General features: G+C 38.9%; 1 protein-coding gene across 1 annotated transcript; it reads left to right on the top strand.

The window, feature by feature from the left end:
- Positions 1-4,981: 4,981 nt before the first annotated feature.
- LOC119571086 lies at positions 4,982-11,486 on the top strand. The gene is given in 4 exon segments (XM_037918540.1): positions 4,982-5,054; positions 8,153-8,327; positions 8,795-10,774; positions 10,777-11,486. Coding segments are annotated over 4 exon segments (2,853 nt in total). The 5' UTR covers positions 4,982-5,003; the 3' UTR covers positions 11,424-11,486.
- The last annotated feature ends 457 nt before the right edge of the window (positions 11,487-11,943 follow it).

Genomic DNA, 11,943 nt, shown 5'->3' on the forward strand with positions numbered 1-11,943 from the left:
ATGGTTTTTTTTTCCCCTCACCCTTTCATTCCTTCTTTTCTTCGTCATCCCTTCTTCGCCATTTCCTAAGGTGTGAGAGCCATACCAAAAGGCTGAAAAAGGCTAGCTTTATCTCAGTCATGAACGGCCTCCGGGAGCCATGGGCAACAGTATTTCCTTGGTTAATTATCTAGCCCTTACCTCCTCATGGAACCCTGAGGATTGATGCTGTTTCTTCTCCTCATTTATATCAGGCTCACCATGGCCAATAATGAAGATGTTTTTCCCATATTAGGGGCATTAAGACTTGCCCCTTCATTAACTTGCCTATCTAAATTGATTTCATTGGTTTTTCCCGACCCTGCCTTTCCTTTCACCATGGCTTCGATTGATACTAATACCCCTCCTCAGCAAAAAGCCCTATCCTTCTGAATTATTTACCCAGGTCATTACTCAACCTTCAGAATACACCCCTTTCTCTCTCCCAACATCTTCCACTAATTCATCTGTTGCAAGTCTTTTTTTCATTGTTACTCCGACCCCCCTTTTAATTATTTTCATCCTTATTGTTCTCCTCCCAACAGTACTCTACCTCTATCAAACCTTTTGAGTACCCATTTTGGCCAGCCAAGTGAGATCAGTCTTTGTGATTCTCCCTACAACCTCTTACTCTGACAATAACCTCTGGTTCCAACAAAGTCTTCAAAAACAAATGGGAACTTTCCTTTCACAGTCATTCTGATTGTCCACGTCTTGTAAACGGGTATATCTGAGTCCCAAGCTCATGCACTATCTGCTTGACTGACCTCAATGGTAAACCAATTCCTGGCCTTCTATTCCTGCCCTCACTCCCCCCTTTAATACTTGTATCGGAACTTTTTTCCATGTCTCCAACTGACTTTCCTGTCTACAACAAGGACCGTCAGACTGTGAAAATGTCTACTTGCATGCCTTGATGACTATGATGCAGTGATATCAACCTCTTCCTGTCAATGCCAGAAATGTTGGTGTTTTGGCCACCTAGTCAAACACTGTTGCTCCACAGCCCGCTCCTCTCTATGGCCCAATTTGGTTATGACTGTTCATATTGCTCTGCTCAGTCATGCATGTGTGCCAGTTGTGGTGGCTCCCATAATGTGTTTTACAGGAACTGCTCTGTCTACAAGCTCAAATCTGAAGTAGAGTTCTCAGATTCAAACTAGGTTAGGCCAGACAAGAAGCACACTAAAGAGGTTTTTCTCTCTCTAAACCTATTTGAAAACTGTCTTTGCTCCCCTCCATCTTCTCAAGAAGTCTCAGCATCTCCCCCAGTATCTCTTTCCCTCTACCCCATACCAACCTATCTCGATTACCTGTCTCCTCCCGCAAATTCCTTTTCCAGTCTAAATCCAATACTCCAATCTCTACCACTTCCCTGGTGCCTACCCCTCCCCCTCCTTTTTCATTCTACAAATGTTGCATCAGAAAAATATAAATGTTCCACTCCATCTTCTACCACATCCTCTCCTACACCCACCTCTCCCTATGCTCCTGGGACATCTATTCCCTCATCTCCATCACATAAGAAAACCATTGTTTCTCAGACCTCTACACTTAACTCCTCTCCAGAAACTTTTGAAGACACCCAAAAAGTTCATAAACATAACTTTATTTGCTCTACATTCAAGGTGTCTGCTGATACCCATCCTCCTCCTCCTCAAGTTCCCCCTATCCCTCTTCCTCCAACTCACCCAAAAACACCCATCCTCTCCTCCTCCATCTGCATCACCATTCCTTCTTCCTTCCTCATTACCCTTTACCACCCCCACTTAAATGCTCACCAAAACTCTCTTAAGTCAAACAATGCCCTTCTGTGGATCCCTCCCCTCTTGACATTCTTCTGATACTTCACCACCTTCCCCCTGTATCCTCATTTCATTCTCAGGATTCTTCTCTTACTTCCTCAACTATCATTTCTTATTACCATTTGTTTGTTCATAATAGCTCTTTTGCAGTTTTCTCATCCAGTGGGGACTCTCCCTTCCTCAGACACATACTCTCAAATTGATCTCATCATCCCTATACCCTTTTAACCGCATCCTTTTTCAAATCCCCACTGTATTTATTTTTCTCCCACTCTATACCCTCATCACTAATATTCTATCCTACAGTGTTCTACAACCTTCAAAATCTAACTCATCTTTTCCTGATACTTAAGTCATTTCCACCCCCTTTTAAACCCCAATTTCTTTTCCATAGTGCCTATATGACCTTTGATGTCTAGCACATTTGTATCTTCTAACCATTACTGTTAACACCATTCCTATCTGTAATGCCAAACCATAGGCATCAGTAGTGTCTTTGTCCACTGTTGAATGTAACCAATTGCTTAATTGGGTATGGAGCAGTTACTGGTCCATAATAGTACTTTGATCACATCAATCTGGTGATATTTTTTATTGTTTTATCTTTATACTTAGTCCTCCTTTAAAATGTATCAAATCACCTGGAATAATACAGGGGAATGGATGACAAAATACTTATATTCCATTATTTTAATAATATGGAATATGCTATAGTTCATTGTTTACACTGACACAGATCTGTAAGGCTATTACTGAGTGAGAGAGAGTGGCATCTTTCAGTCTCTATACAAGTTTTTTTGCTTAATAGGGGGGTTTTAATAGCCTCTCACAGTCTCTTAAATTTCACACTTGTTCATGCCCTTTTAGGAAGATATCTATATACATCAATAACAATATACCCTGAGTATTAGTAATAACAAAATATATAACCAAGGTATGATTATGACAATCATAAGAAATATATACTCCATTATTATAAAAGGCTTAACATAATTGCTTTCTACCATGTCCATGATTGAAGGTTATCATGACTGTCTATTTGTTGTTATGTGGGACTATGGAATATTTGTGCCTTTAATTTGATTATTTGACTTTTCTGACTCAAATTGTCATTATCCGTAAAACATTTCACCCAAAAGTTATATACCTTTTCAGCAGTTATTGGCAATAAAGATTCAAATTAAGGGGTTAAGATAACTAAATCTGAAGTAATTGCTGAGCAGAACTATTGTCATTTTAACTCTCCAGTCATATTAGCAAACTATTCCACAGTAAGGATGGACCCACATTGACAGTAAGTTGGGTCAAGCAGGCTAAAGTAAGGTTTTTTTATGACACTGTAGACTATAGTCATGGCCGTGCTGGCACCAGGCAATCACAAACTAACAAGGAGAGTTAATAGTCACTTCCCTTGCTTGAAATTTAGTCTTTACTGAGTAAGAGCATAAAAGTTCACCCAGTAATAAAATGAATTCATTGAGGACATGCAGTTCCACCTGTTCCCACTGAGCCCCCCAATCCCTTGCTGTTGTCATGGGAGGGGGGGCTTAGAAGACGGACTGAGACCCAATGTGGTGGACCACCTTGGTCCTCAGCCCTCACCTCAACTGATTTTGCATGGTCTTCTTTCCTTTTCCTTTTCTTCATCCCCTTGTTCTGTCCACTTATCCTATCATTAAACTCATTTTTGCTGTTTTCACCACAATACTTTTATCATAATGCTCCCTACTCCCTTAACTACCCTTTTCACCACCATACTGCCCTCTAGTATGCCACTAATGACCTTCGATATGACACAGCCAAAAATTTTCAGTAAATAAAATAAATGCTCCCACTGACAGTAAGCAGGCAAAGCACTGGCAGGCAGGAGCTGGAAAGAGGCCTGGCAGTATATGTTCACTTGCTTTGTTTTGATGGACTACATATGTTATGTGGGGGTTATTTTAATATTACACAGCTAGAGAACTATTAACTTTTTCTTTTGCATACTTTGTTTTAAGGTTGTTAATGTTCTTTTTCTTCTTTCTTCTCTTCTCTATCACTTCCTTCCTCTGTGTATTTTCTTTCTCTTCTTTACACAGTGACTCTACTCCTCTTTCACTTTTTTTTTCTTCTTTGTCTTTGCTTTTTCTTCTAGCCATATGGGAACACTTCTTGGCCTTAAAAGTCTTTGATTATGTGTATCCATAATAACAGTTTAGTTTATTAGTAGAGTTATGCATTGTGATGGTTACGCAAAAAATTTATAGGTCTTTAAATTCAGCTTCAGTCCCCGTAAATGTTCTGAATTATTGTGTGTCCATTGTACTTCCAAATTCACAAGTTTCCCCACCCCGTCACCTGTGATGTCTTGAACCAGTTTGGGTACAGTCATAAAAAGTTCATGGGTGTAAGCAAGTGTAATTCACATTGATAGGTCGATGCTTGTATTTTTGTATGGTCTGTGTTGTCTGAAAGAGGGCATTGTACCAAAGGGTTTGTTACTAACAATATCAAAATATACTTCTTGGAAAAATATGAAGTGTGAAATATATTAATAATTTGTGTGGTGTGTGGTGTGTGTGTGTGTGTGTGTGTGTTGTGTGTGTGTGTGTGTGTGTGTGTGTGTTGTGTGTGTGGTGTGTGTTGCTGTATGTATGTGTGTTTGTATGTATGTGTGTTTGTATGTATGTATGTATGTGAGAGAGAGAGAATATTTATATGTATATATATATATAAAAAGTTCAATTTCCTTGAAATAAAAATGATTGAAACTAGTGGCACCAAGGGGCCATATTCACTATTTTCCAGAGTTTTTCCAATCTTTTACTACTTGTCAGGGACTAGATTTTAGAAATTTATGAAGCAATTTGCCCCCTTATTTTGTCAAGATTGATACCATAAGTGTAACGTTTAACAAATTCGTTTGTGTATATAAGTTACATTAACAGGTAGCATTATTTGATTAATGAAATGAAATTGAAGAAAATACTTTCTTGGATTCAAATGGAAATAAGAGAAAGAAAACATAGAATTTAAAATGATATATAAAAATAAATTAATAATCAAAAGTATGAAATAACCAGTCTGAGACAGCTGTAAATTTGTCTGTTTCTGACAATTTTACATATACATTATAAAATGGGTAAACATTACTAATGTTGGTTATTGTCCACAGAGAAGCAAAACTGGACTCTCAGAATGGATGATCCCATGTGCAGTATCCCTCACAGTAGGGATGACAGTAATGGGGTAAGTGCTCTCTGTGTATACTCTCACCCCAAAAACCATTTATTTCAGTCTCTCTCTCTCTCTCCTCTCTCTCTCTCTCTCTCTTCTCTCTCTCTTCCTCTCTCTCTCTCTCTCCTCTCTCTCTCTCTCTCTTCTCTCTCTCTCTCTCTCTCTCTCTCTCTCTCTTCCTCTCTCTCTCTCTCTCTCTCTCTCTCTCTCTTCTTCTTTTCAAAAAAAGCTGACCCCCACTACTCTCGCCAGGAGGCCCACCAAGAGAACCCTCTTCTTCAGATGTCTGTCCAACGAGCATAAGCTTTCCTGAAGTTTACTGATGTCGACTTTTACAATTCTTCTTCTCTTTTAATCTGTGAAACACTGATACTGAGAGCTTAACGATGCTTTATCATGCAGAGGAAAGAAAAGTTAGATTGCAATTTGCTTTTAATGTGCATACACATTTTCTGCTTATTTCAAATAATGTGTCATGCAATTGATTGTGATTTTAAGCAGTTTATAATAAATAGCCTGTATCATTGTTTCTGCATAATGCAATAATCAATATACTGGTGATTTATCATGTAAAATAATTCAGCCATAATATGAGATTTATCAACATGAGTATGATTATAAGAACAGGGCTGTAGGGAAACCTTTTATTTTTATCAGCGGAAATGAGGCTTCATCTTTTCAGCCTAGCTATTGAATGATAACTGTCCGTTGAAAGCTATTCAGGTTACTAGAAATTGCTAATCAGCAGGTAACCTTGACAGATTGACACCTCACTCATTTCTGTACAATTAACATGTTTTTGAGAGAAACTTCTTTAGGGATAAGTAAGTGCCATGACATATACAGCATGCCTTCACATGGCCTAAATTTAGTTATTCGGCTTACAAATCAAATGCTGGGCAAACAGACTTAACACATAATATAGTTGTGATTCATCTAATGCATGGAGGAAGTTTGGAATGTTAGCTTAGATATAGTAAGGAAAAAAAATCAAGGGGATACCATATCTAAATGTTACATGTTTGATAGTGGAGTATGCATATTAAGCCACAGGAGGATGCAGTTGTGCGGCCAGTTCTTTGCCACTGTGCCTTTGTCCGTAGCACTTATTCATTAGTGGCGGTGTGAACCCAGGCCCTTGCAATAGCAAAATCAGTACCCTGCCACTGAGCTAGGTTCAGTGTTCCATGCAACTTGCTCTCTATTAACCCATTGCTGATGGGTGGCATGTACGCACATGCCATGGCATGGCGCGACCATCTGCCGGGGGCACGTACGCACATGCCATAGAGTATGTATGGACATGCCAGGAGTTTTTTTTTTTTTTTTTTTTCTTCTTCTTCTTTTTTTCTTTTTCTTTTCTTTTCTTTTCTTTTCTTTCTACAATCACGGCAAAAGATTATTTTTCTGCCAGTGAAAGTGTAATTAAGTCGGTTTTAACACTTTCTCATTTTTACCATGCAACAAACAAAAAAAATGCAACAAACCGACGATTTCAACTCCATGATGCCGCACACTGCTTATTTTATTCGGACTATAGACTGAATAATGATCAACTATGGAGTCTATATAACAACAAAAATACCCTTCAGTCTCGATTTATCAGGAAGTTTGAAGGACTGAAAAAATAATGAAAACTGAAAATACAACATATCTTCGTAGTATTACGAAGAAACGGCATGGGATGCTGTATTTGGCATGAGTGGTCACGCATGCTAGGGCGCCGATATAAGCCCCCGCAGCGAGGCCTGGGCCTCTATGAATGCTACCCGTCAGATATGGGTTAACCAGATAATGACAGGTGGTATATGCATACAAGCCATATCCTGACTGGATTTCTTTTTGTGTGCTATGTGCACCCATACCACATGCATCAACCTGCTCTGAATTATGTTTGCCTACAGTTGTTCACAGTACGGCTATGACTGCAATTGCTGAGGAGTTACAACCCTTTTAGTCTCATTATTGTAAAAAAACCCACAATGCAAAAACTAGATTTATTGAAAATGGGACTACAGTTTCAAAATCCACGTTGGATTCCATTTTTTGACCTGAAGATGGAATCCAAGGTGGCATTTCGAAACTGTAGTCTCGTCTTCAATAAATCAAGTTTTTGCATTGCAGGTTTTTCTACTATAATATCAACATGGAAGAGTGTTTTACCATTCAGTCTCATTTTTGTTGAAAAATCTATGCTGTAGCCAAAATCACAGATAATGGACAAATGCAAGTATCTAGTGCTTCTGATTTTTCCCTTGAGTGCCAGACCACACACAATGCCCGGCACATGTTAGCAGCCAGTGTGAGTTCAGAAGACCACATCTATACTCATGTTTCCAGTATTGCACTTGCTGTTTTGTCCTTACTTCAAACCAGAGTACCACGTAGAACTTAGTACAATTAATTCCTCTCTTATAGACACTGAGTATGAGCAGTATGGACACTTACATTAACATATATATCATGAAATGATTATGAGTATGTAATCAGAATCACAAATACTCAGGTATGTACTTAATTAAGTGTTTGTACTGTTTACTAGCATTATAGACAGTCATTTCCTGAGTATATTAATTGGGTATTTTTTAACCCATTTCCACTGAGAACAAGTAATGCTCAGTGTTGTTGTTTTTTTGTGAATTTAGTTTACACATAGGTGACTCCACGATTGCTCAGCCACCAAGGAGTCAATTAGTAGGCCTGTCTCACCTTACCTGATTTCCCCTTTCCTTGAGTTTCAGAAAAAATATGTATTTTTAATGCTATTAATATTATTGATGATGATTATTATTGACATTATGATTCTTTCAATGCTATTAACAATACTAATAGCAATACCAATGTTTTTAAATATTTCAAAAAATCAAGGAAAATAGTAAACAGGTTAGATAGGCAGGACTAGTAATAGACTCCTTGGTGACCCTGCGTTTGTGGAGCTATCTGTGTGTGAAATCAGTTAATGTACCAAAATCATAGTGGACATGGCATGTATGTCAATTCCATTCCCAGCAGCATTGGGTTTAAACAAAAGTAATTCATTTACTTCCAGCAACTTTCAAAACAAAGTATTGTTATAGCCTCACGAAATTTAAGGTGCATTCATTAAACAGGGTCAAATGGAAGCTGCTGTTGAAGAACTTGGCAGCATGTTTGGACATCAGGTTACGAGGGAGGAGATGATGGAGGTGCTGCTTGCTAACAATTATGACCTGAATTCGTCCATTAGTGCTCTTATTCAAAAGGGAAACAGACAGTCACCAGACAGAAGATATGAAAGTAGACAAGGTAGGTACCTTTTCCAGTAATGAAATCTTAAGTGTAGCAAGTTATCACTTTGGTTTAGACTGTTCAGACATCTTGCGATTTATTATGTATTACTTTGTGTGTATTGCCATAGATTTGAGTCAGGTTAATCTCCTCATCAGACAGTACATCTAGTTTGAATGGCAGTGTTACAATTTATGTTTCCTTTCTAAATGGTAGGAAATCCCACAGTGCACAAAGTAGATTTCTTGTGCATTGTGGGTTTTTCTTTTGTAGTATCAACACAGTAGAGTGTTTTACCATTCATTCCTTTCTAAGTGTATCTGTGTTTCATTGTTTTTTGTTTTTGTTTTTTACATACATTGTATTTTTATTCAGAGTTTGTGTATAGTTTTTTATTCATTGGTCATCCATATATCCAACTTTTTTCTAACCTGAAATATTTCTTCTTTTCATGATTGTGACTGCTGTGGTTTTCATGAGGTAAGGTGACTACATTGGTGTTCAGTATGACTTGCCAGATGCTTATTGTTATGAATCAGCTCTTTTTTTTGGAAAGTGCACATGTGAACGCTTGCCAGTGAAGCGCCTGATCAAGGAGTGGTACATCGATATTGTGAAGAAGCGTGGAACAGACAAGCGAAAGCAGAATGTAGGGCGGAGGCTTGCCCGCTCCCGAAATGTGAGTCAGTGCAGTGCAGATTCAACTGTCACAAACAGCATGGATAGTCATGATATAGGGGAGTCAAGTCAGGATCTGAGTGAGGATAGTCAAGATATCATACCAGATTTCTTTGACATGGAAATGGAAAGTGATTATGAGAACACATCAAGTACAAGTGCTTCTAGACAACAGACTTCAGGCAACTCAAGGGGCTGTTCTCAGGAGGATGCATTGCCATTAGAGATTCCTCCGCTTACTTTGAAGGTGAACAGTACAACAGATTCTAAGTGTGTTGCAGATAAACCTGTCTCTTTGAGCAATGGCATCCCAATCCCCAAGCTACCAAAAGAAAGACCAGAGAGAGAATACAATTTCTCCATTCCTCCAGTAAGCTCATGTTCTGCTGTGTACTCTGGTCCTAGTTTGGCATTCCTTGTTCAGTCAAAAGAAGAAACCCCAAGTCCCAACTTTTTACCCCAACCTTTGTCAAGTCATGAAAGTACTGGCCCAAGTTTGTCAACTTTAGCTCAGTCACATCTTGAAAATGCTGCCCCAGGCTTGTCATCTCTTGCTCAGTCTCACCAGAAAAGCACTGGTCCTGGTCAGTCATTACAGGCTCTATCTCATTCAGGACAGTATGGTCATGGTTTACTTACTGCATTGCAGCCATCTTTGGAAATTAGTGGGCCTAATCTCTCAAGCTTGGCAGAGTCCAAGCTAGGGCCTAGTTTGTCAAGCCTACAGTCCAATCTGGAAGGTACTGGTCCCAGTCTTAATAGCATTGTCAGCCAAGAAAGCATTAGGCCAGGTCTTCCAAGCTTTGCTCAGTATAGCCAAATAAACAGTGGGCTTGGTCTTGCCAGTCTAGCTCAGTCAGCTGTAGGAGACACTGGGCCTAGTATTTCAAGCCTTGCTCAGTGTAATCAAGCAGGCGTTGGGCTTAGTCTCGCTAGCCTAGCGCAGTCTAACTTAGGAAACACTGGGACTAATCCTCCAAGTCTTGTTCATTCAGATCAAGCAAGTAGTGGGGTTAGTCTTGCAAGCCTAGCACAGTCTAATTTAGGAAACACCGGGGCTAGTCTTTCAAGCTTGGCACAGTCAAATCTAGAAGGCAATGGACCTACCCTGATCAACTTAGCACAGTCCAACCTAGAGAATATTGGGCCAAGTCTTGCTAGCCTAGTACAGTGTAATGTAGGAGACGGTGGTCCTAGTCTTTCAAGCCTAGCACAGTCCAACCTAGGGAACAGCATCCCAGGTCTTTCAAGCCTTGCTCAGTCCAACCAAACAAGTAGTGGGCCTAGTCTTGCAAGCCTAGCACAGTGTAACTTGGGAGACAGTACATATCCCCATTTGGAAACTATAAGAGACAATGTTTCAAAGCCTCTTGATTTTAAAATACCATTACTTTTAGGGTCTCCAAAGTCAGATAATCAATTATATACAAATGGCAATGGTGTGTTAACAGTAGCCCAACATCTCAACAGAAATGAAACTGGCAAAATGCTCCATAATCATTCTGAAGAAAATGCTCCTGGAGTGCCAATAGATTTAAGGGATGCACTGAGTGCAAGATTACTTTCAGAGAAAAATGAGATTGATTTGCCATCATTAGCAAGTCTGAAAGTTTCCTGTAAAGAACCTGTCATGCATCATTCATCACCTTGTCAGTCTTTTTCTTCTCATAGCAATATATCTCCACAAGATTTTCCATCAAATCCACATTTGCCTCCTGGGCTAAAGGCACCACCAGGACTGAGTCCTCCTCCAGGTTTAAATCTTCCACCAGGTTTAAGAATACCACCAGTCTAAAAGCACCACCAGGACTGAATCTTCCTCCAGGTTTAAATCCTCCACCAGGTCTAAAAGCATGTCCAGGGAAAAATTTGCCTTCAGAGCTAAACTTACCACCAGGCCTGAATGTGCTGCCATCTCCAAACCTTGACCCAGCACTTGGTTTAATGACTCCTCAGAGACTGGAAGTGGAACCATTACCCAAAGCATTATGTGATTCAAGAGGCAGTCAGTTTATGAAAGCTGAAAATGGTCAAAGTGAACCAGAAAGCTTGGAAATGTTACTGAGAATGCAAGATGAGGAAGTAGACATAGCTGAGGAGATTGATTTACAGGCTGCTCTTGTTAAACATCCTGAGAAGAAAGCAGAAATTGATACTGACATTGAAGAATCTTACAGTGTTTTCGTTGAGCCTGTGGCAATTAAGTGTGATACATCCCTATTCAAAACCTCCCCATCACCATTTGGAGAGGTGATGGTCAAAAAGCCCCCACTATATCCAGTAAAAAAGCTAGCTGAAAAAAGCTTTTCTGTTCCCTTTGAAATTTTCAAGTTTGACACCCCATCCCCTGATGAACTTGTACGTAAGGCATTGGAGGATCATAAAAATCCTGACTGGTATAGATTAGTTACAAGGGAAAGACAGAGTAGGAGATAGAAGTTTTTGACATTTAGATATTTAGTGCCACTGGAAGGGCAAATATGCAGGTAATACACAGTATATTCTTTTTACTTTTTTTTTTCAAGTTTGTTATATTTACATTTTTCAAAATGTAAAATCCTATAGATATCAAGTGAGAAGTTTTGGTAAAGTTGGATTTTTCTATTGAAGAAAATGAAGGTTTGCTAGATATGTAAAGATTTTATGATTTGTGTATTATTCATCACTATTGTGATTGTTATTTGTGAAAAGTGCCCTTTCTTATAACAGAAAAGTATATGTAAGTATAACAGATTCCGTAGTAGTAAGAGTGATTACCTTTAGATTTTTCTTTTTTTCTTTGCAGTATTTATTTGAGAATCATAAAACCAAGTTCTTTAGGGATTTGTTCACTATTGCAGTAAAAAGGGAAAAGGTACTCTTTCTAGAAACTGATCCTAGAAAAAAGAACAGTATTCTTATCTGTAAGAGGTTTTAAGTGTGATAGAAGATTGCACATAATGTGTTCAAAGTATCA

Source organism: Penaeus monodon, unplaced genomic scaffold, assembly GCF_015228065.2.
Source record: "Penaeus monodon isolate SGIC_2016 unplaced genomic scaffold, NSTDA_Pmon_1 PmonScaffold_508, whole genome shotgun sequence".
Taxonomy (NCBI): Eukaryota; Metazoa; Arthropoda; class Malacostraca; order Decapoda; family Penaeidae; genus Penaeus; species Penaeus monodon.